General features: G+C 36.6%; 1 protein-coding gene across 9 annotated transcripts in view; it reads right to left on the bottom strand.

The window, feature by feature from the left end:
- Positions 1 to 9,569: 9,569 nt before the first annotated feature.
- LOC135207893 (ankyrin repeat domain-containing protein 50-like) overlaps positions 9,570 to 26,841 on the bottom strand; it is a 54,723-nt gene continuing 37,451 nt past the window's right edge. For 5 of the 9 annotated variants that reach the window (XM_064239805.1, XM_064239799.1, XM_064239798.1 and 2 more), the window contains exons 17-18: positions 23,411 to 23,523; positions 17,227 to 17,637 (exon numbers count right to left, since the gene is read on the bottom strand). In XM_064239805.1, the coding sequence (XP_064095875.1) occupies positions 23,461 to 23,523 (63 nt within the window). In that variant the 3' untranslated portion in view covers positions 17,227 to 17,637; positions 23,411 to 23,460. Of the gene's footprint in view, positions 9,906 to 17,226; positions 17,717 to 17,841; positions 18,007 to 22,123; positions 23,137 to 23,410; positions 23,524 to 26,841 lie in introns of those variants that run through there. The other 4 variants (XM_064239801.1, XM_064239804.1, XM_064239802.1 and 1 more) reach the window with 4 other exon arrangements.

A 26,841-nucleotide genomic window follows, 5' to 3' on the forward strand; every position in this document is an offset into this window, starting at 1 on the left:
GTTGATGTGAGCCATGAGTTGCTGTGTTGTTCTCTCATGTTCCATTTTCCATGTGTTCACCATCTGGGCCCACACGTGTTCAATCACATTCATATCTGCTCCTTTGCTCGGCCATTCAACAAGAAGCAGTTTATCCTGTCCGGCAAACCACTCTTGAACAACGCGAGCAGTGTGAATGGGACTCCGGTCGTGCATGAACAGGATGGGCCCTGGTGGGAAGGGCGGGAAAAATTCCTTTCCTTCTCGTAATGAAGGCAAGAAGGAGGTTTGTAGCAGCTCAACATACTTAGCTGCTGTAAATCGTCCCTCGATACGGAACACATCACCCATACCATGGAGACACACCCAGCCCCATACGTTGCAGGTGACATGGCCGGATCGAACCACCTCAACGATGTTACGGGGTTCATATTTGAATGAGAGAAAAAAATGGGGGTGTATAATATAAATTATATATATACCTTTGGAGAATTTAAATTCTCAGTGATGAGCAACACTGAAAGAATTCTATTGTCTAATTATTTATTTAATTATATTTGAGGAAAAAGAGCAAATGATGCCACTGTCCCTTACCTAATATTTATCTCAGAAATAGCACTCTTATTTATGTTTACTCTCTTTATATATTTTGACAGTCCACTTCCGTGGAACAAAATCTGAAGATTAATAATTAATATAAAAAAGAATGCAATTAATAATTGATGCAAGTAATGATTTTGCTTATCATAACGAGTTCTATTTGTTCGCCAACAATGCAGCTTCCCATGCGATGTGGACGAGAAGCACTTCACATCATTAAAGATGATCCGGCCCCAAAAGTCCAAGTCCTTATCAGAATGACATTCTGCAAAATCAAGCCTTCCCGCCTTATGCCGCTCTGTCAAGAGCTCCTTCGTTGCTGGAGTTCTGTGATGAATCCCAGCAGCGTGGAGTCTGCGTCGTACTGTCATCGACGACACTCCTAATCCAAGGTCTTCACGTATGACCTCGGCATTGGTTAAGGGTTGCTCTTGAGCCGCCCTGATAATGGCGTCATCCTCCTCAACTGGGGTGGTTTTCCGTGGACCCCCTGGCCTAGCTAAGAGAACATATTATCTTAAATGTTTAACTAATAATTTGTATAACATCGCAATCAATTCTAGATTCTTCGAATTTTGTACTCAACGGATTGATTATAATTTAGTGAACATGGCCGTATATTTTTGGTTTTAAAAGCATATCAAATAGAACGTGATTACATATTTCCAAAATATTCTCAATTTGGTTGGTGGTTATTAAAACTGTAAATCATTCCTGAGCCATCACTGAAATGACATTTAATATATAAACTATAGTTATCATAAGACGCACAATGACTGTGACGGGGTGGGCACAAATAAAATGCTCTTATAGGCTTAATTTTACCGAGACAACTCAATCGACTATCTAACTTTGTTCATGGTTGAGGTCGGCAAGGGCCAACCACCCACAGGTATGGAATTATGGAGGTGCACCTGAAACATTACTGTGATGTTGGAATGGCTGTGGATATCTGTAGTCTAACCAAAATTATAATAGCGAGACGAAATACATTTAAGAAAGAAACTTTCACATTAAATAAGCAAGATTAAATAACCATGAACAATGTAACATATCCACCAATCATTCAGCATAAACAACATACGCAAGTCGTTCAAGTTCCCACTCTCCTCCCACCTTCTTATCCACAACTGTACCGTGGTGGGGGACACACCAACATCACGTGCAATGGCTCGTATCAAGAAGCCATTGTCGTGTAAAGTGACAATTCGTCCTCGCAGCGCCAGATTTGTGTCCCTTCGATTCATTGGGAGTGGTTTTGAAGTCTGACCCATTTAAAAATCCTGCTGACGACCTCACCTCCGTTGGGATTCAGACTCTGTTTCGAGTCGAGTAAAACAATACCATGCTTCATATATCATTATATTGTTCCTTGATTGTAGGATTAGCCAATAGGAATCATAATCACCATGGTATGAAATAAAGATACTACTGTTAAATATATGCTCACGCAATTATTGTTCCTGTTAATAATTACATTGAGAACTGAATATTCGTTGAGCACTGCTTTGTAAAATGAGCTCAGTAAAAGTGTTCGCGAATTCTCTAACCTATTTCTCTGTAACTAAGATTCGTATAAGTACGAGATTTTGCTATAGTGTACTACACCCAATACCGTAATTTATAAGAGTATCATGAATCACAAATTATAAAGAATAGACACTTGTCCTGTACGAAGGGGCAAAAGGCTCAATTGGCCAGATATGGATATGAACACAACGGTATAAAAAAAACTTCGCCTACCTCTCCCTCCACCCCCACTTCCACCCCCTTCCTCTTCCTTCCCTCACCTCTCCTCCCCCTCCCTTCTCTCTCTCACACTCTCTCTCTCTTTGAATGTTACTTCAGTTTAAGTATATTTTGTACGATTTTTTTATCTTTCTATCTATCTATCTAATCTAATAATAATAATTTACAATGTTGTATATATCTAACGATTCACTCGGTTGTTACCTGCCAGCAAGGCTGGCATTACGGTACGGTACGGTACGGTTGATATTTAGCCTATGTGTACGGTACGGAATTACGCAACGACAATTTTACCAAAGTACGGTACGGTACAGTTCAGGTACGGAAAAAATGTGCAGATTCCGTACCGTACTACCTTAGCTTAGGCATGGATATATTACTTTTGGTCTACGTTGAAAACAAGGGAACAATATTAATTAATTATTATTAATAATAATAACCAGTAATATAGCATTTTTAAATTTTTTTTTTTACTATTATTCTTAGCATCAGCAGCAGCAGCAGCAGTATATCTTAGTTTTACAGACCACTGAGCTGATTAACAGCTCTCCTAGGCTGGCCCGAAGGATTAGATATTTTTACGTGGCTAGGAACCAATTGGTACCATAGCAACGGGACCTACAGCTTATTGTGGGATCCGAACCACACTATATCGAGATATGAACTTCTATCACCAGAAATAAATTTCTCTGATTCCGCGTTGACCGAGCCGGGAATCGAACTGGGACCACCGAAAATTGGCAGCCCAGCTCGAAAACCACTAGTCCAGCGGGGTGGAACTAGCAGCAGCAGTAGTAGCTATTACTATTTTTGTCTTAAGGTCATAATTTTTTTTCTTTCTTTAGTGACTATTGACTTGGGTTAGGAGTAAATGATTATAATTATTAGAGTAAGAGATACCTACATGTATGGTGGAGTAGTAAAACGATAGACACTGTGATTGATGATAAAGCTACTGTTATACTTGTGTTTGGTTACCTCCTTCGCAATCTTCATTTGGACTCAGGGCATCAGCCATATGCTTGTATTATGAAGGTGAAGAAGAGATGGCCGCCTAGGAACATAACTGTCAGCATGGTAGCAGAAATCCGTTTGTCACGCAACTTTTCAACTTTTTTTTGAGCAAAGAGAGAGCCGCCAATTGCCTACAGATTGGTGTGAATAGGTAACTGGTTATAGTTGCTCTATGTGTTACAAATAAAAATTGAGCATTTTTACCGGACATCCATCAGAGTTAAAGCCTTGATTATACCGAAAAATTATAGCAAAATCTCGTACTGATACCAATCTTCATTACAGTGTTATTGACCAAAAACGTGACTGCACTGTCTGTGAAACCCACAGTAAGAGAGCTTTACCAATTACAAATAAACATTACCTTTTATTCAGGCTTGGAGTAATTGTCATTTATCTGAAATGTTTTTAATTTCACGTTTTGCAGTTAACTGTAATTGCATTTATTTTATTTATACTTAATGGTAATTGTAATTGTAATTGTAACTGAAAAGTTCAAATAATAAAGTACTTTATTTGAAATTGCTATCCTAGAACAGCCCTCTTACTTTTCGAGAACTCATCTTAACCAAATGCAGAGATGTTTTGAGTCGCTACCCAATTTATTTATTATATTATTAAGGGAGAATCTTAACAAGTCAGCTACCAATTCTAAAAAATTTTTTTATTCCATTTATTTCCTTTTTTTGTGCAAAAAGTTTTGTGAAAATTTTTTCCAATATTTGAGTTTTGTATTTCAGTATTATTTCCTTATAATCAGCATAATAATTTTCAACACAATAAACATACTAACAATTTACTTAGGCAAATCATAGGATGTTAACGATAATTTCTGCTGGTCTAAAATATTTTAGATATGTTTGTTTTGTATTTGCACTAAAAGTATCATAAGTTACAACTTACAATTGTTGCAGAAATTGACTGTAAAAGGACACCAAACTCAAGTATAAAGTCTTTGCAACTATCTGCATTTTTTAAGGAAATAGGTGTGCGAAATGGAATTGAGTAATAAATTTTTTATATGTATTTGTGGCTGTGATTACAATTTTGAAATATTAAAATTGTGAAATTATACTAATGATTATATTTGATATTGTTCCCCATCTTGTAATTGAAGTTGTAATTGTAATTCGATAACAGGTCACGTAATTATGATTCTAATTGTAATAGACATAAAGCAAACGTAATTACCCCTAACCTGCTTATATTACATAAGATATGCGACAGTAGCTACTTCATACGAAATGGATGAGCATAAAAATAATGGGAACAAAAATAATTTTTTTTTTTTTTTTTGTTTTAGTATACATGGGAGAAAAAAACTGATTAGAAATTCAGTGATTTTTCCACTGCACTTCGGCTTCTCTCGGGGCACCTGTGAATTGTTAAATCTTTAATAAATCGACTTTATCTTTCTCGGGATCTATGGAGCTCATGTCTGCACCCTTATCTGGCCAGTCAACCAATTCAAATCTTCTCGACCTTGAAACCATTCCTGGACTATTCTGGCCGTATGGATGGGGCAGCCGTCATGAATGAAAATGACAGGACTAAAAAGGGATAATTCCGCTGGTGAAGTGAATGGAGGAAGATATCCTGAAGAATTTTAACGTATTTTTCACTGGTGAAACCCTTCAGTCTTGGTGATATCACATATACCATGTAAGGAAGTCCAGGCCCACACGTTTACGGTTACAAGCCACTCCTGGCCACTTCGTAAATGTTTCGTCGGTGGTATCTGAAGGAAAACAATCTGAATTTTTTACAATTTACGCGTTGCTTTCCGTAACAGGGAAAATGATATATCGTTTGGGGAAATGTAATGCTAAGTAACAACCCCTGCATTAAGATAATGTTTATTCATCTATGAAGATTAATACTTATTACAAGATTGCCTCCTCCAACCTCTTATACACTAAAACAGCTCGAAAGCTGATTAGTGGAATTCACGTTAAGAGGGGAACAGCACCACCTTTAGTGTTTCAAAGACAATTAACAATTTATCATTATGAAGACATACAGAATTTTAAATGTTATCAATGACAGTAATGACCTGAGACGTTGCAATGCCAGTAACAGCCAATCAATCAATCAGTCCCAGTGATCGTGTGATTTAATATATCACTTTGTTCAGTGATAACGATATCACTGCTACAGCACCCCTATTAAATGCTAACAAGTTTGTCACCCAGTCATGGCTAGACTGAGGTGTTGTATAAATTTTGATGGGTTATCTGTCCTCTGCTAGTAGTATTCGTTATAGTCTCCAAATGAACAGCAACACTGGGAAATTGACCGACTTTGGATAGCATTTATTTATTTCATTTATTTATTAATTTTCTAAACTATAAACCTTATAAACCCATGAAATTATGAAACCTAAATTACAGTTGCCTTGGTCCTGTTGAACTCTAATAGTGATTCGTTCTCTTTACTTTCCAGAATACCAAATAGCGTTCCCATAAGTAAACAGGCTATAATTAATCTTGATTATCTAGGTATCAGCATGTTAATTACGTATTTCAGTTCGGAGACCTCCACCACGAATGACCACCCTTTAGGATAACGAAGACATTCGACGAGCAGCAGAAGAAGATCCTTTTACCAATACTATTGCTATTCGTGAACGTCTGGCATTAAATGTTTCGGCTATGACGGTGCGAAGACGTCTGCATGAGGCAGGAATACCTCATAGAATTACTGCAAAGAAGGAATTTCTTGGCGAACGGCATCGTGCTCATAGGCTTGCCTTTGTTCAACAGTTTGTGGGGGAGGATATGGAATTTTGGTCTCGAGTCGTATGCAGTCACGAAAGGTCTTTTACTACATAGCTGAAGACCGAGTAATATAAGGTGAGTTTCTATAATCATTAATAACAGTCAGACTATAATAATTATAAGCAAGGGTAATATTATAATCAAAAGATAATAATTTTGTCAATAACCATGTATTTTCCGCTAATTGAATTATATTGCCACAAGAAGTGTGAAAATAAAAATTCTTCATTGAAAACCCCCCATTAGTTCTACTATGGCCAGCTTTCAGGCATTAAGCAAGTGCATTATTAATGTTATGAATAATCACGTAGGCAAACTTATAGAGTACAGCCTGTTTACTGAATTAAAGAATATCATATCATAACAGACCGTTGCAGATCAAACTTAATACTATCATAAGTATTAATCCTTGCAGATGAATAAGCATTCTTAACTTATTGTAAGGGTTGTTACTTAGCATTTTATTTCCCCAAACGATATAGCATTATTTTCCCTATTACGAAAAGCAAAGCGTAAATTGTTAAAAATTAGATTTTTTCCCTTCAGATACTACAGAAGAAACATTTACGAGGTGACCAGGAATGGGCATGTCACAGTAAACGTGTGGGGCTGGATCTTCTTACATTGTATGCATGATTATCACCAGGATTGAGTGGAGGTTCACTGGTGAAAAATACATTGAAATTCTTCAGGATTTCAAACTTCTTTCACTTCAACAGCAGAATCATTCCTCCCCACCTGCTCCTGTCATTTTCATTCACGACCGCTGCCCCATCCATACGGCCAGAATAGTCCAGGAATGGTTTCAAGGTCGAGAGGATCTGCAATTGCTTGACTGGCCAAGTAAGGATACAGACATGAACCTCACTGAGAATATTTAGGCTAATTTGATGAAATGTTGGGAGCCTGAGAGGGAGAGGAGACCAGGTCAACTTATGGACCACTGTAACACAATGGAAGCTCTTCCACAACCGACCACAGATCGTCAGAAACCATGAATCTTCTATGCCTAACAGATTGCAAAAGGTGATTTAGAAGGAAGGTGGCTGGACTTCTCATTAATATTAAAAATAAACGTAAAAATTGAGTGTGTATATTTGGATTACCCCATGGCTTCCTCTGAACTTCCATGTCGTATGATATAAAATAAAATCGTAAACAGACCTATGCATATCGTTTAGCTCCAGGTCATGATTATTATAATTTATTTATTAGAAAGGTGAATTTGATATCTTAAAGGAGTTCAAAATCTAAAGGGAATTTTGCGATCCTAATTTTTTCTTTAAAAATTATCTAAAAAGAGAACCCTAGGACAATATCATCAAACTACATTTCTCCAAGTAGCTCTTTCCACAATGGACAGGTAAATGACTGAAGGGGCTGTTTAACAATAGAGGCGTCTGTCTCTTATCCTCACACGAATGATGATAAGAGCCAAAGGAATTTCTGTCCGTATGACATTAAATCATATATCACAATTAATATATTAGAAAATATAAGCCAAGTAGATATGTTTATCCATATCATGTAATAATTATTGTAATGAACGGCGTGTAGGGAATAACCTCTACAGTATATTCAAGAGGGAATACAAACCCAACCATGAATACATGAAACCTCTGAATATCAACAATTGTTTATCATTGGCAAACGAATTAAGTTTACCATATGAGAATGGTTAAAAGTTTGCACCAAGTTTGGGAGTCCTTCTTCACTTTCCATTACACGTTGTGTAATGGAAAGTGAATAGTTTGTGGTCATTATTCAGTTACACGCGTGTATATATATATATATATATATAATATATATATATATATATATATATATATATATATACACCAATTAGTCCACACTTGTCTAAACACCATAAAATACATGTATATGATATATATATATATATATATATATATATATATATATATATTGTTATTGAACATTACTCACAACTATTTAAAAAGTATAAGTGGCAAGAACAGGCTCTTTTCTCTTAAACGATCAGTGCCACAAAGGTTAGTATTTAAAGCCAAGGGGCAAGATCTCCAGACAGTGAAAAACACCAAATAACACTCAAAGAGGATTAACGAAAATATAAACCAAACTTTAGTATTTATTTTAAATAAATCTTAAATTAAACCAACATGAAAAAAAACTGATTAGGGTTTACAAAATATTTTACCTAAAAATATCCTCATTCACACGATAGAACAAGAGACAGTAATTAGGAGGAGGAAGGAAAACAGCTTATTTCTAGAAAGCCCTGAAAATATTCTTTTGGAGAAGATAATGAAAGAGGGAAAGAACCTTAATCCTAGATCATACAATTACTCAAAATTATTTACATACATAATTACAAATAACTCAACACGGATCACTCGATCTAACATCATAGGTGGTTACAAGCAGGCACTATACGGGCGATGACACCACTACAGACACGGCTGTCTATCAACGCTCCGGAATCACGAAGGGGGTCTGCAGCCGAAGGATACACTGACGCGCGTCAGTAACGCCAAGAAAAAAAATATTCAGTTTATATCCTTACCAGCTAGCTGAACAGATTCAAGCCTTTTCACGACTCCGGAGGTTTCAGGACGAAAGCAGGACAAGGGACAAGACAAGATGCATTCCCAAGGGCAGCAGGCAGGTCCAGAGATGCAGATACGTAGATATAGTATCGAAAGGGTGCCCGAACAGAGCACAGGAGACGTTTCTCAAACAAGGCTGCAGCTTCCCACAGCGACTTTAGTAATTAGGGATGCGGAACACCGTCAACGCCCTCCGTAATACAGGTGAAAAGGGGGGTCCTCAAACGTAGTAAGGCCCAAAGGAAGAAATCTCCAATTTTTAATAATTCGTCCTGCAGGGATCAGGTCAGGGAAAAAACCTCCAAGATAAGGAGCCGAATGCATACTCCTTTTCATCCTCAGCCAACGGTCCCCACCAAAAGTGAGGCAACGACCCGCAAATCACCAAACAAGCATCCGGCCGAATAAATACATGAAAAGAGAAAAAAAAACAACTCTCATGGGCGAGGTACCACTTAAATAATAACAACCTTCGGAGGGAGCGAGAAAAACCTTAACCAGTCTTTTTTTTGTGGCAATAAACAAATTAAATTGAAAGTAACTGAATGAAATTTACTTTACAGGCCACGAATGAAAATTAAGCATATTATTACAGCTCCCCACCAAAAGGAAAAAAAAAATAATTTATTTTTTTTTTAAATGAAAGAACTTAATTTTCAAAAACAAGCATTAACAAAATCTATTTGAATTAAAATAAAAACTTTATATATAAAGTTCACTACTCTAACAACAGAGTAAAGCAATGTAAACTATTGGACCTGAAAAATAAGAAAAAAAAAATCGTTAATATTGAACCATTCTTGAAACGTTAACTACTTCTAAACAAATTAAACCTTCTCGAAGGCTCTCGATAAAGTATCGGTGACAACATTACTTTTGCCAGAGATGTGTTGGATATTAAGGTTATACTCCTGCAGGATAAGACTCCAACGTAAGATGCGCTGATTCTTGTTCTTGAACTTATTTATGAAAATAAGCGGATTATGATCCGTTAACACAATTACTTGAGCCGGAGAGGACAACAGGTATACTTCAAAGTGGAGGAGGGCTTTTACTAAACACAACGCTTCCTTCTCCACGGTCGAATACCTCCTCTCTGCTGGTAACAACTTCTTAGAGAAGTACGCCACAGGATGAGTCGTTCCATCGGGAAGTCTTTGAAGAAGAACAGCACCTAAACCTACATCACTGGCATCTGTCGCTAAACAAAAAGGGAGAGAAAAGTCCGGGGAACGTAATAATGGAAAAGTTATTAAAGAAGCTTTCAATTTTTCAAACGATTCCTGACACTGGTCATCCCAAATAAATTTTACATCTTTCTTCAAAAGATTAGTTAATGGATGAGCAATATCGGAAAAGTTTTTCACAAACTTGCGGTAGTAACCTACCATGCCCAGAAAAAACGTCTTACACCTCTCCTATTTTGAGGTGCAGGAAAGTTTGAATAGCCTCCACATTCGCTTTCTTAGGAGCGACTTTACCCAGGCCTATCTCGTGCCCAAAATAAACTACCTTGGCCTGAGCAAATCACTCTTCCTTAAATTAACTACCAAACCAGCCTTTCTTAGAACCTCAAATAGAGCTCTAATTCTCTTAAGATGTGTCTCCAATCGTCGCTATAAATGATTAAGTTCATCAATATATACTACACATCCTTCTAATCACAAGTAATGAAATTCATGAGTCTTTGAAAGGTGGCGGCTGCATTTTTTTTTTTCATACCGAATGGCATAAACCTTGCATTCATACAGACCGTCACCTGTCACAAACAAATGCAGAAATTTTCCTTGCCCTGGGTGAAAGACCGACCTGCCAGTAGCCTTTCAACAAATCAAATTTGCTAATATATTTAGCAGATCCCACACGGTCGATACAATCTTCCACCCGAGGCAAAGGGAAGGAGTCTGTCTTCGTAATAGAGTTAACCTTACGATAATCAAAGCAAAGTCTATGCTCGCCACCCTCCTTTTTTAACCAAGACTACCGGAGAGCTCCAGGGGCTACAACTGGGCTCTACGAGATCGTGGTCCAGCATATACTTCACTTCGTCTTTAACGATGTCCCTTTTGATGGGGTTTAACCTATACGGAGCTTGTTTAATAGGTCGGTGCCTCCCCTCACTCAACACAGTGTTTTTTCTAAAATATTAGTGCGTCCTGGTGAATCCTGAAATAAATCTTTATAATCATTAATTAACATTGTTAAAGATGTTACTTTTGTTCCTTATCCAGGTGCCTGAAATTTAACATCAAGGTTATTGAGAATACTCGAATTATTAGACAGACCATCGGGAGGTCCCACAAGATAATTTTAATGTCTACCATAGGATCTACTTCTACCTCTACCAGTGACACTGGTTCTACGTCTACCTCTACTTCCCTACTGACAAAAGGCTTTAACATATTTATGTGACAAATTTGGGTTTTTCGACGTCTTTTCAGGAGTCTCAATCAGGTAAATTAACATCATTCAATTTCTTGAGTACCTTCCACGGACCTGAGAATTTTGCCTTGAGTGGATTTCCAGGCATGGGAAGCAGTACAAGACTTTGTCTCCTGGATCAAAATGTCTCATTTGGGTTCCAACATCATAATTTGTTTTCATAGTAGGCTTGAGCCTTTGTTAAATTTTTGTTTCCCGAGCAAAGGTCCAAGCTCTACGCAATTTCTCCTGTAAAATTAGATACATAATCCAAAACATTCATTTCCGGGGGTTGGTCTCCCTCCCAGTGCTCTCTCCTTTCGTAGACTGGAAAGAACGAATAGGAGATTGTGGATGTACTTTATACATATAAAAAAGAGGAGTTAATAAGTAGTGCAGAAGATAAGAGGCAATTCGAAAGCATTAGATATGCTACTAGAATACAACATTCAAAAAAATAAATCACTGCCAACAAGAAAGGAAAATACTTTAGACCTAGTATTTGTGAACGAGATGAATTATGTTAAAGAAATAATAGTTTATAATGCGAGTATTTCAGACCATAATGTCATAGAATTAACAGTCCATTCCAAAGCAAGTGAAAACAGAGATAAGCAGAAATGAAAAAGTGGGAAGGATATGGAAAATACGACTTCTAGCAGTAAGATATAAAATGGTCGAAATAAATGAAGAATTAAACAAAGATTTGGGAGTAAACATTTTCGTAAGTGATGACATAAAGGTCAAATAGCTGGAGTATCTTATATAAAATATTAGAGAAAATAGTGGATAAATATATACCGAAGAAGAAAAGTAAACATCAGTCATGCATACCAAGAGACAGAAGGATCTTGTTCCAGAAAATCAGAAGTGGAAAAAAGGTCTTGCAAAAGGAAAAAAATGCATGGAAAGTTATAGAACTAAAAAGTAAGATAGAAAATGCAGACAAAAGATTATACAATCAAAAGCAAATGAAAAACGGGACTTGGAAGAAAAAACCCTATTAAATATCAAGCAAAATCCCAAACTATTATACTCATATGCGAAAAAGATGAATAAAAGAAGAATAGAAATTGGCCCTCTAAGAATTGAAGGGAGATTAACGAATGAAAAAAAGGAAATTTGCAACATATGGCAGAACGATATAAGAGAGAATTCACCCCTAGAATAGATAATGAAGATAATGATATAGAAGTAAGGGATGAAAATAGTGAATATTTAGCTGACATAGATATTAATGAAGCTGATATTGTGCAGGCTATTAATGAAATTAAAAATGGAGCTGCTGCAGGGCCTGATGGAGTGCTGCTATTTTGTTAAAGAAAGTATTCAAAATTTTAAAAACATTTACCATTCTAATAGCAAGCCATTGCAATATTATTAAGACAAAGTGTAGATACAGGCAAGATTTATGATGAGCACAAATTAGCATATATTACCCCTACTTTCAAAGTGGATCAAGACTAGAGGCAAGTAATTAATAGGCCTGTGAGTCTAACATCACATATTATGAAAGTGTATGAAAGGGTAATGAAGAAAAATATTATGAAACATTTAATAAAAAATAATTTGTTTATAAAGGACAACATGTTTCGTACCCGGAAAAAGTACACAAACCCAACTGTTAGTCCACCGTGAGAACATATTCAAAAATATGAAAAGCGGAAATGAAACAGAGTGGTTTATTTAGACTTTGCAAAAAGCTTTTGACAAAGTAGACCATAATATATTAGCGAAGAAAATTAGAAAACATAATATCGTGGATAAAGTAGGAAGATGGTTAAAAGAATTTTTACACAACAGAAAACAGATAGTTATTGCAAACGACGAGAAATCGGATGAAGCCAAGGTAATATCCGGTGTGCCGCAAGGTACGGTGTTAGCTGCAATACTGTTTGTTATTATGATTGAAGACATAGACAGTAATGTTAAGATTCGGTAGTGAAGTAGTTTGGCAGATGACACAGAATAAGTAGAGAAATTACTTGTGATGAAGATAGGGAACGCTCTACAAAGAGACCTTAACAAAGTATATGATTGGGCAGAGGTAAAATAGGATGGGTTTATTTAACTCTGATAAATTTTGAATCAATAAATAAAAATGGAGACAGAGAAAGAAAGCTATATGCATATAGGGGACCTAATAATGAGACAATCACAAATAAGAAGCAGTTAAAGACCTTGGTGTGATGATGAATAGGAACATGTTATGCAATGATCAAATAGCAATTCTGTTGGCAAAATGTAAGCAAAACAAATGGGAATGTTGTTATAGCGGGGTTCCCTGCCTTCAAAACAAGAAAAGCTGAACACAGATTATGTTTTATAAAAGCATATGTTTCGTAAGTTCCCTTGAATATTGCAATATGATATGGTACCCACCACAACTATCAAAATGATAATTGCAGCAAATAGAGAGTGTAGCAGAAGGTCGCTTTATCAGCTAGAATAAAAGAAGTTAAGGACCTTGACTACTGGGAAAGACTACAATCCTTAAAATTATATAGTCTAGAAAGGAGAAGAGAACGCTACATGATAATTCAGGCATGGAAACAGATAGAAGGAATAGCAGAAAACATCATGGAACTAAAAATATCAGAAAGAGCAAGCAGAGGTAGATTAATAGTGCCCAAGAGGATACCAGGAAAAATAAGGAAAGCACACAGGACATTAATCCACTTCGCACCAGCATCGATAATGCAGCGTCTATTCAATGCGTTGCCAGCTCATCTGAGGAATATATCAGGAGTGAGCGTAGATGTGTTTAAGAATAAGCTCGACAAATATCTAAACTGCATCCCAGACCATCCAAGATTGTAAGATGCAAAATATACCGGAAGATGTACTAGCAACTCTCTGGTAGACATTAGAGGTGCCTCACACTGAGGGACCTGGGGCAACCCGAACGAACTGTAAGGTCTGTAAGGTAAGGAGGAAGGAAGAGGAGAAGAGGCAGAGGGAATGTAGGGAGGTCCCCCCCCTCCCTTTCCTTCCTCTCTCTCTCTCTCTCTCTCTCTCTCTCTCTCTTCTCTCTCTCCCTACCTTCCCCAAGCCTCTTCTCCTCTTCTTACCTCTCACAGAAAGAGAGAGAGAGAGAGAGAGAGAGAGAGAGAGAGAGTAGAAGAATATGACATAAGGGTAAATACGGAGATATTATATAAAATATTAGAGAAAATAGTGGATAAATATATACCGAAGAAGAAAAGTAAACATCAGTCATGCATACCAAGAGACAGAAGGATCTTGTTCCAGAAAATCAGAAAGTGGAAAAAAGGTCTTGCAAAAGAAAAAAATGCATGGAAAGTTAAAGAACTAAAAAGTAAGATAGAAAATGCAGAACAAAAGATTATATAATCAAAAGAAAATGAAAAATGGGACTTGGAAGAAAATACCCTAATAAATATCAAGCAAAACCCCAAACTATTATACTCATACGCAAAAAAGATGAATAAAAGAAGAATAGAAATAGGCCCTCTAAGAATTGAAGGGAGATTAACGAATGAAAAAAAGGAAATTTGCAACATATTGACAGAACGATATAAGAGAGAATTCACCCCTAGAATTGATAATGAAGACAAAGATATAGAAGTAAGGGACGAAAATAGTGAATATTTAGCTGACATAGATATTAATGAGGCTGATATTGTGCAGGCTATTAATGAAATTAAAAATGGAGCTGCAGCAGGGCCTGATGGAGTTCCTGCTATTTTGTTGAAGAAAGTAGTTCATTCTATCGCAAAGCCACTTGCAATCTTATTAAGACAAAGTGTAGGTACAGGCAAGATTTATGATGAGCACAAATTAGCATATATTACCCCTACTTTCAAAAGTGGATTAAGAGTAGAGGCAAGTAATTATAGGCCTGTGAGTCTAACATCACATATTATGAAAGTGTATGAAAGGGTAATGAAGAAAAATATTATGAAACATTTAATAAAAAATAATTTGTTTAATATAGGACAACATGGTTTCGTACCCGGAAAAAGTACACAAACCCAACTGTTAGTCCACCGTGAGAACATATTAAAAAATATGAAAAGTGGAAATGAAACAGATGTGGTTTATCTAGACTTTGCAAAAGCTTTTGACAAGGTAGACCATAATATATTAGCGAAGAAAATTAGAAAACACAATATCGTGGATAAAGTAGGAAGATGGTTAAAAGAATTTTTACACAACAGAAAACAGATAGTTATTGCAAACGATGAGAAATCGGATGAAGCCAAGGTAATATCCAGTGTGCCACAAGGTACAGTGTTAGCTGCAATACTGTTTGTTATTATGATTGAAGACATAGACAGTAATGTTAAGGATTCGGTAGTGAGTAGTTTCGCCGATGACACAAGAATAAGTGGAGAAATTACTTGTGATGAAGATAGGAACGCTCTACAAAGAGACCTTAACAAAGTATATGATTGGGCAGATGTAAATAGGATGGTATTTAACTCTGATAAATTTGAATCAATAAATTATGGAGACAGAGAAGGAATGCTATATGCATATATGGGACCTAATAATGAGACAATCACAAATAAGGAAGCAGTTAAAGACCTTGGTGTGATGATGAATAGGAACATGTTATGCAATGATCAAATAGCAATTCTATTGGCAAAATGTAATGCAAAAATGGGAATGTTGTTACGGCACTTCAAAACAAGAAAAGCTGAACACATGATTATGATTTATAAAACATATGTTCGTAGTCCACTTGAATATTGCAATATGATATGGTACCCACAATATCAAAAGGATATTGCACAAATAGAGAGTGTACAAAGGTCCTTTAAAGCTAGAATAGAAGAAGTTAAGGACCTTGACTACTGGGAAAGACTACAATCTTTAAAATCATATAGTCTAGAAAGGAGAAGAGAACGCTACATGATAATTCAGGCATGGAAACAGATAGAAGGAATAGCAGAAAACATCATGGAACTAAAAATATCAGAAAGAGCAAGCAGAGATTAATAGTGCCCAAAACTATACCAAGAAAAATAAGGAAAGCACACAGGACATTAATCCACTACACACCAGTATCGATAATGCAGCGTCTATTCAATGCGTTGCCAGCTCATCTGAGGAATATATCAGGAGTGAGCGTAGATGTGTTTAAACTAGATCTTATATGCCAGTGATGTCTGTAGTTCATTGGTGACCTTATCATGAAACATTTTCTGATAGAATGCTTATTTCAGCAACCCATTTGCGAGCATACCCAGACGTCGACTCATATTTCCAGTTTTGGGAAATTCCTTCATTTCTGTTTCAAAAATCTTCAAGTAAATCTTATTCACAAACCTGCACGACCTAGTTGTTTTTAATTTTATTCGTAGAAGTACGCTGTAGATCTAATATGAGGAAGACATACCTTTAGGTTTTAATGCTGTTTTGGCTCAGATATTTAGAATTTTCATTATCATATCTTTCTGATCCCGTTTTTGGTGCCATTATTCTCGAGATTGTCTCATGTGAATGAGAACTCATCACCGTTAAGGGTACCTTCAGACATTCATACTACAACAACCATTCTGCACTTGCCCCAACAGGTGCACAGTACTCTCTGTCCTTTCCTTCTATTTTGTTTCTCTCGTATCCGGCTATCATCACTGATTAATCAATCAGTTAATCAAAGTAATACGCTGTGTTTCTCATCTTGATTCCATGTTGGCAATTGTTCGGTTTTCATTAGTAACTTATTTTTTACTAGGGGACTTATTGTAGCTTTCCCAAGTCCTGTAATGACTGTTTTATAATACCTATCATTGAACTACTGTCTGACTTCCTTACTTTCCTTGCTACAGTAGCTCATGAAAAGTTTATGTCGATGTTCATCATAGCAGCTGGAGGTACAGAATAGTATGTATGCCCAAATTCAAGAATTTACAGAAGAGCATTTAAACAATGCTTTATAGTAAAAATGTACCATTCTATTTGATCTATTGTTTTGTTTGTATGGTGTTTTTACGTTGCATGGAACCAGCGGTTATTCAGCAACGGGACCAACGGCTTTACGCGACTTCCGAACCACGTCGAGAGTGAACTTCTATCGCCAGAATCTATTTGATCTAGGTTTAAATTATGATAGGGCGTAATTAAAGGCAGGAGCTTCTGTATATTTATATGTAAACATGTAGGTTTTCACCTAGTATAATTCTACATTTATGAGACATACACTAATGAGATATATGGTACAGTATACTGGAAATTTGTTTTCAGTTCGATAACTAAATCACTAAAGTATACATTTAAATTCTATCTCAACAACTCTAGATGAAAATTCATGTTTTCAGCATTGCTTAGCTTTCAAGAGTCACTTGGAACTTAAATAGGAAAAAAAATATAATTTCTGTTGAGATTTTGGCAGTAAAAAAATTAAATAAATAGCAGAATTTACCCATTTGGCCCTTGTTTGAAAATACAATTAGGTGGTAGGAAAGTACTTTGAATCAGAATTATTCATGGCCTTTTGGTGATGTTTGGTCCTTTTGCTGGATAAGTATCTCGGGTTTGCAAACCTGAAAAAGCATCTCTCTTCAGTGTCATGATGTGGATTGCAGTTACTCTTTGGTATTTATTCCATTAACATTTCCAAATCTGTAAGAGCTAAACTTCATAAACAAGTTTATGTCAATTGGCGAAGCTTAAAGTTTCCGTACTTGTTTCATAGCTCATGATTTTATAATTTAGTAGAATAGAATAATTTGCGATATTATACTTACATGATCTTAATGAATATGAAAACTTGTGTTGGATGCATAATGTATATCTGAAGCTATATCTTCTAATTGAACAAATTCATATTCTAACGCTTTTTTTGTGTGTGTGAAGCCAGGATGTTGTCAGTTGCCGGTTGATTTACAGTTTGAGATCTTCCAGACCACTGGCTTTAAGAATATGTTCCAATTTATACCTTGTTTTACACATCCATGAATTTGTATGAATCCTTGCAAAGTCTATTAACAGTATATGAATTTTTAAAAAAGTAAATTGAATTTTCTCTAGATATACAAACCTGAGACTTTTATGCAGGCAATTCTTGGCGCCAAGTCTTTGAACCACTTAAAATAAAGTAGTTGAAGGAGCAAATAAAAGGGAGTATTGAACAAAGAAGATGCCAGGGAAGAGGTATATGGGTGCTGGAAAGCATCCTCCATTGCAACCTTGAGGTTTGGAACTGGGAAGCAGAACTCTGGGAGGTAGTTGATTAGCAACGTTGCTAAAAGGTTAGTTATTGATATTCTCCATAACCTACACAGCCAGCAATGTGAGGATAGGGACCATTCTGTCCATGGCGACTGAGCTTGTCCGCCACAGCATTCTATATGACCAGAACATCAATATACCTTGCAGACAGCTTGACCAGTGGTGCTCTGCCCATTCACACCTTTGCCTTGCTAACATGCAGAGACACTGGGGCCTACCCTCAAGGTTGCTGACATAAACCACTATAATGGTGTTGTCACTCATCACCACCACTGTGTTCCATCAAGTAATCTTAGAGTGCTGGTTGAGGCAACAACTCTGCCTACATTACTAAGACACAGATGAGCATAAGACAGTTGTTCACTGTCCTCTACTGAAGGGATAAAGTATTCTAGGTGTGCATCTGAACACTCCTTTGATATCTCTAAAATAACACGATCAACTTTGACAAGGGAAATGCCACTCTAGCTTGTTGTCATCCTTTCACCAAGCAAGCCTGCCCATCACCTGGTTGTGATGCACTGGAATAATAATAATAATAAATAATAATAATAATAATAATAATAATAATAATAATATAATAATAATAATAATAATAATAATAATTAATTATTATTATTATTATTATTATTTTTTTTTTTTTTTTTTTTTTTTTTTTTTTTTTTTTTTTTTTTTTTTTTTTTTTTTTTTTTTTTTTTTTTTTTTTTGCTCTATCACAGTCCTCCAATTCGACTGGGTGGTATTTATAGTGTGGGGTTCCGGGTTGCATCCTGCCTCCTAGGAGTCCATCACTTTTTCTTACTATGTGTGCCGTTTCTAAAGGATTCACACTCTTCTGCAATGAGGCCCGCCGGAGCTTACTTCAAGCCCTCTTAGTTTTTTCTAGATTCCTTTTCAGGGATCTTAGGATCGTGCCTAGTGCTCCTATGATTATGGGTACGATTTCCACTGGCATATCCCATATCCTTCTTATTTCTATTTTCAGATCTTGATACTTATCCATTTTTTCCCTCTCTTTCTCTTCAACTCTGGTGTCCCATGGTATTGCGACATCAATGAGTGATACTTTCTTCTTGACTTAGTCAATCAACGTCATGTCTGGTCTGTTTGCACGTATCACCCTATCCGTTCTGATACCATAGTCCCAGAGGATCTTTGCGTGATCGTTTTCTATCACTCCCTCAGGTTGGTGCTCGTACCACTTATTACTGCAAGGTAGCTGATGTTTCTTGCACAGGCTCCAGTGGAGGGCTTTTGCCACTGAATCATGCCTCTTTTTGTACTGGTTCTGTGCAAGTGCTGGGCATTCGCTTGCTATGTGGTTTATGGTTTCATTTTTCGTATTGCACTTCCTACATATGGGAGAGATGTTATTTCCGTCTATCGTTCTTTGAATATATCTGGTTCTTAGGGCCTGATCTTGTGCCGCTGTTATCATTCCTTCAGTTTCCTTCTTTAGCTCTCCCCTCTGTAGCCATATCCATGTGTCATCGCTGGCTAGTTCTTTAGTCTGTCTCATGTATTGTCCGTGCATTGGTTTGTTGTGCCAGTCCTCCGTTCTGTCTGTCATTCTCCTGTCTCTGTATATTTCTGGGTCTTCGTCTACTTTTATTAGTCCTTCTTCCCATGCACTCTTTAGCCACTCGCCTTCACTGGTTTTCAGATATTGCCCCAGTGCTCTGTTCTCGATGTTGACGCAGTCCTCTATACTTAGTAGTCCTCTCCCTCCTTCCTTTCGTGTTATGTATAGTCCGTCCGTATTTGCTCTTGGGTGTAGTGCTTTGTGTATTGTCATATGTTTCCTGGTTTTCTGATCTATGCTGCGGAGTTCTGCCTTCGTCCATTCCTCTATTCCTGCGCTGTATCTGATTACTGGCACTGCCCATATGTTTATGGCTTTTATCATATTTCCGGCGTTGAGTTTTGACTTGAGTATCGCCTTGAGTCTCTGCATATATTCTTTCCTGATCGTGTCCTTCATCTCTTGGTGTTTTATATCCCCTCCTTCCATTATTCCCAGGTATTTGTATCCTGTCTCATCTATGTGTTTGATGTTGCTCCCATCTCGTAGCTTTATCCCATTCAGTTCTCGTTACTTTGCCTTTTTTGTATGTTGACTAAGGCGCATTTTTCTATTCCAAACTCCATCCTGATGTCCCCAGATACAATCCTTACAGTCTGGATTAGGGTATCTATTTCCTTGTTAATGCTCTTACCATACAGGCTTGATGTCGTCCATGAACATTCAGATGGTTGATTCTGTTGCCTCTCTTTTCTTGAGTTGGTACCCGGCATCCATCTTCTGTAGTACTTTTGTCATGGGAATCATGGCTACTACGAAGAGTAGTGGGGACAGTGAGTCGCCCTGGAAGATCCCTCTCCTGATATTAACCTCTGCTAGTCTTATTCCAGAGCTTGTAAGTATTGTATTCCAGTTGCGCATTGTATTTTTGAGGAAGCTGATGGTGTTTTCCTCTGCCCCATATATTTTCAGGCATTCTATTAGCCATGTGTGTGGTATCATGTCGAAGGCTTTCTTATAGTCTATCCATGGCATGCTTAGGTATTATTATTATTATTATTATTATTATTATTATTATTATTATTATTAATTATTATTTATTAATTTTAATTAATTATTAATTATTATTCAGAATATGAAACCTAGTCATATGGAACAAGCCCACAGGGGCCATTGACTTGAAATTCAAGCTTCCAAAGAATATGGTGTTCGTTATGAAGTAGTAAGAAGAGGTAAAGGGAAATAAAGAAAGAAGAGATACAATTTATTAGAAAAGAAAAATAAATGTAACAAATAGATAAAAATGTATTGAAATGCAAGGAGAATAGTATTTGGTAGTGATGTATTGCACCTTTACTTAAAATTCTGAAGTTTCAATTGCACAGCTTCCTTTGGGAGGCTGTTCCACAGTCCAACGGTGGGAGGAATAAAGGACCTCTGGAACTGGGAAGTTCGACAGCGAGGGAAACTTACTTCATATTGGTGCTCCTGATCAACGAATCCAGTTGCTCTTGGCAGATAAAGGGGATAAGGAACCAATTACGAATGAGAAAGATCTCTATCGAAATACAACTTACGAAAAAGTGACAAACAAGAGACCATCTGTCGAGGGTCCAACTACTTCTATTAGGAAACAGAATCCTACCACCACAAACCACTCTATCTAAAAGAGATAAATCTCTGGTAGAAACAGACATCCACACCGGAGAACAGTATTCTAGTAAAGGAAGTACAAATATCCCAAAACAGGTTGCATTGATTTTATCCCTGTTATAAATATATGAGGACTTATGAACAATACATACTTAACTTTCGGGCGGCATTCGCTGAAACTCTCATTAGATGTTTATCAAAAGTTACACCTAGAATAGTTAAAGCTTTAGACTCATTCAGCAAAGTTCTATCCACCTGAAGGGGAGGATGGGGTGGGAAATCTGTAAGAGATCCGCTAATCAATAGTGTTCTCGTTTTACTGGAATTCAGCCCCATATGCCACTGACTACACCATTCCCTGATCTGGTCCATCTCCCGACTGAGGCTGAGGGCAGCCTCATTTCTCAAAAGTGGTGACTTTATTACACCCACTTGCTGTCCAAGCCAACAACAATGTTTCTTGTCACTTATTTATTTTTTATTTATATATGTATTTATTTATTAATTATTCATTATTTATTTATTTTTCTTCATTTATTACTATTTATTTATTTGTATTTTATATATTTTATAACAGTCAACCGAAGAAAACATTACCCTTGTGGAAACCCTCCAGTACAAATAGGTCTTAGTTCAATAAAGTTCCCATCCACAGCAACTCATGCTGCTGCCTAAAAGTAAGGAAATCTTGAAGTATTCCTAAAACATATCCACCCACTCCAAGATTCTGAAGTTTATAAATAAGTTCCTTGTGATTTGATAAATCGAAAGCAACACTAAACTCTATCTGAATTATTCTGCATTCAAAACCCTTATCAAGGTTCCCTTGCAAATGGCATGTCTATTCTAACAAAGCATCACAGGTATCTATATGCTTCCTATATGCATATTGACTGTCAGCTAACAATCCTTTGGATTCTACATATTCAAATAGTGGCTTAAAAAATAAGTTTTTCAGTAACTCTGGACAGCACAGAGAGAATAGAGATTAGCCTGTAGTTACTGCAGTCTGACTGATGGTTCTTTTCAGGATTTCAAGAAAGGAACTGTGCTATTACTTCCTTGGACCTGCTGATGTGAGTCCATACAACAGAACCTCATACTTAATGGGTTGATCAGCATGCCAAAGTATTTCTATTGGTGCTTGGAGTGGTTAAGTAAAGTGTCAATCCTGATCTTGGGTCAGCAGCATCTATGAAGGCTGACAGGCTCAACCTGTCATCACGATAATGCGGAAGACGTATCCCCTATGAATGGGCCCAAGCTGCCACAAGAGTAAGCATCGACATGGATACTTGCAAAGTTTTTTATATGCTGAAGTGCATTGTTTTCAACTAGTAGATCATCTTTTGCAGATGGAATATGTGTATTTTTGGGTTTCCTGATTGATGGACATCTGGAAATATGCACACTACAGGTATAAAAAAACAAAATTTTCTTCTCTGGTATAAGCCAACATAGAACTGGGGTTTCCTTCCTGAAACGAATCTAAGGAACAAATCTTTCAGGAAAGAGGTTATTTACTGATCTCCAGTTGCCTGAAGCCTTCGGCACTGGGAAGAGGTGACTGTAGAAGCATAGAATATGTCACCTATGACCTCTGGCTTCACCAACAGAGCCAAGGACGATGATGAACCTGAAGGACAGGCAAGAAACAGGATGAGACTGGGAGTTAGGGATGGCAGCAGTCCTTGAAGGGTGGTGCCACAAAACAGAGACTACTCAAGATTCCTGCTATCACTGCCCCGTTGCCCAGTGACCTAACAGGCTTTCCCTACCTCGAAGTGACCTTTTAATTTTCGTTTGACATGCGAGACAGAATTATATGAAAAAATAAAGTATTTTTCTGTTTCAATTTCACATGACACGACATTTGAATACCAAACATGTCTGGAAATAAGAATACCTACAGTGAATTCTAAGTCCTTTAAAGTCCGAAGTGATCTCATGTACTCTGGCTCTAAGCTGATGCTGCAGGTTCTTGAGTTGGGCTCTCAGTCTGGGCAGAGATTTCTTGTTGACACTGTAGAAGAACAACAAAAGGTATCAAATTTTTCTCAGTCAGTCACTGTAATCTTTTCACATATGCATATATGTACATGTATTCATATTTGTCTACAATAGCCTAAACTTATATCTACGTGCATACATATTTGCATTAATTTAGGACCGAGTAGCACGACTGGTCAAAACTCGTTTTTGTTCGTTTCAAATGTAAGTCCTCCAAATATGGACACTGACACTTTTTTTATTTAGACAAAAATTATGGAAGAAACTCAATTCAAATAACTGAAATTATTATCATAATAAAGATGACGACTAATATGAGTTCTAGTTTATAAAAGATTCCTTTCTTTAAAAAAACAGCTACAACATTTTGACACTAATTAAGGATCTTATTTCCCACAAAACACTCGTTCATGACGTTAGTTTGAGATTCGGATATATACTCAAATTATAATCTTATAATTTGTTCCCACTGAAAGAAAATGTAACATTTTAGCTAATTAAATGTTCTATTTCTTCTCAAGATATCAAAATGGTGTAGGGGTGGCTATGGATGGCAGGCTGTGGAAAACTGCAATGGGGGTAAGTATGTGGGTGTTGGTGTGGAAAATGGAACGGTTGCGAGGTTTTGGTAAAATGGCGCATGTGTGTGGGGAATGGAGGTCTGCAGGAAATGTGAAATGTGAGTTCAGCAGTACTCCTTCCTACCCACTGCTTCTCTTCAAAGTATTCATTATTTATCCATTTGTATGGAATTTCTAAACTCCTTTCTTTGGGTCTGGCTTTAAAACACATGAATCAATAAATCGGATGTTTAAAGTTTTTAGCATGTTTTGCTGAACTTAAGCGTTCACACGTGATTATAATTTTATTTGTAAATAAAATGAGAAATCGCATTTATAAACGTGACAGATGTTTCAAAAGACGCTGCCACTTTTCCTGTTACCTTTGACAGGCGATATGCAGGTGGGCCAGGCCTATTAAACCATTTAGTTTAAAGGAATTATCTCTTAAGCTACCCTTTGTATAAGCCCCAGCTCCCGGTCTAGCTGAGAACTCTAGCGCCAAAAAGAAGGACTTCTTGCTTTAGGTTACCGAGAACAATAGTCAGTAGGAAAATTAATTCATTCCTACAGAAAGCACGCTATGCAACGGGCAAATGCAGTTGAGCATTCCGAAAACTTGCAAACAGGCGATGCTGCAAAGGATAGCTGTTATTAAACTAAGATCATCTGACGACGGAGATTCTTCGTAATGTACATTTTGTACAGAATCACATTATTACAATTCCTGTGGTAATTATTGTAAATATTTTTTTCTCTCCCAATGATGAGTTTATGTGTAACAACCTTATAAAAGTAAAAATTAATACACGCATTAGATTTATGAGTTATAACACGGTCCAGACCGTGAGTGAAAAAGGAAATGAAATTTAAGTAAATCATAACTTAATGAATGAAAATGAGGGGGAAACCTTAAATGAAGAGCAATGAAATGCAAAATATTACAAACTTGTTTAGGAAATGGATAGTATGGCAGACGGAAAATTCAGATAATAAAAAAGAATAAATAGAAGTAATCTACTGGCAAGATTATAAGAAAATGTCATAAGTCATACATACTGAATGGCAATTACCGATTTTTATTATTTTTAATGAAGAAGATCATCATATAAAATATGTAATATAATATGCAAAATTTAAGGGTATAAGTCATAAGAAATATAACAATAAATAGTCTCAAAAGTAATCACCAAATAGAATAGGGATCGAGTTTACGGATTAGGATTTATACGGTCAGTTTCATTAGGTACTGTCCCAAATATTGCCTCGTTGGGAGATGGCTGAGGACTTAAGAGGGGGACGATTTAAAGGTTAAGAGAGAACTGGCATAAGTTTTTCTCAAGGAAGTAAACAATCTATCAGTTTACTATGAGATTCAGGGTCTCTGTAACACGGTTTTTTGGACTTTGCTCCTTGTCAAAGCATCGGATGTAGCTGAAAGTTGACATATGTATATTTTACAACCACACACTAATTTTGTCAGCATTATCAATAACCTAAACCCGATAGTTTTAATTTTTATGGAGTAAAAATGTTCTAGCCGACGCCATGGCCAATGATTACGAGCCAAGAGTCGAAAAACATTCATTACGTAAGCAAGGTAAACAAACACCTTTTGACGAAATGTTGCCCCGCCCATCCACCAGTAGAAACTCCATTGGCTCTGAAACCCAAAGACTTTATGAATGGCGGAACGATACATAGATGTGGGTGAGGTATCAGTGCTAGCATAGTAATACTACTGTAGCAGTAGTGCCGCAACAGTATAGCAGTAATATACATGAATTAAACGTTTAGGCCAACTGCTGGGATCCTTGAAGATCGTTTAGCACTTCTTACAACTACTCGAGAAATTAGTTTTCATAGTCAGAAGTTAAATTTTCTAATCCAATAATACCCATGGTAGCCTTCAGTGTTATCCTGAATTATAACAAGGCCAAAGTGGGTGGAGCCTTGTGAAGTCAGCATTCTGACGATAATTATTGGTGAAGGTTTAAAGCCAATATACGGTACCGGCTATTTTTTTTTCCGTAAATAGGTAGATAGCCAATAAATAAAAATTGCTTGACATTGGATATAGCAGTTATCAAATCAAGCTTGTCTACTATGTTTTTGATAATTACCAACTATTCCCTACATCTTGTCAATCTGATTGTGACCTATAAAATAGACTGTAATTTCTTAGAAAACTTATTTTGGGAGTTAGACTAAAATAATCGAAGTGTTTTTGTATTTATTAACATATTTTGTTGGTTTGTTTATTATGACAATTATCAGTGGAGAGGTTCCAGAGTTCATAAAGATGTACTTGACTTTGCTTTGTATTTAAAATTTTGTGTGTTTCATTTTTTTGCCAAAGGTTTGGTTAGCCTTCGTTTACGTATAGCCAATCATCCATCGAGAAAGAGGGAAGAAATGCTGTCATAAGTTACGTAACGAGTGCGTTCGAAACCTTTTCTCTGAGTAAGTTGGCCCGTCCTAAAAAAAAGTCACTTTTACATTATAAGTACCAAATTTATTCAACCTACGTAATGCAGAATACAGTCAAAAATTATGTGTAGATATAATATGTATTCTGAATAAGCGTTATATTTATGAAATGCATAGATAAAAAGTTATTGCGAAAAAACCGTGTTACAGAGGCCCTAAATCTCATAGTAGTCTGTCGGACTATAGTATTTTGTTAGGCCTAGTATTTTGTTAGGCCAAATTTATCAATATACGATCATATGACTTTTTGACCAAAGTGGGTAGGAATTCATCACATCAAT

This window comes from Macrobrachium nipponense, chromosome 34 (genome assembly GCF_015104395.2).
Source record: "Macrobrachium nipponense isolate FS-2020 chromosome 34, ASM1510439v2, whole genome shotgun sequence".
Taxonomy (NCBI): domain Eukaryota; kingdom Metazoa; phylum Arthropoda; class Malacostraca; order Decapoda; family Palaemonidae; genus Macrobrachium; species Macrobrachium nipponense.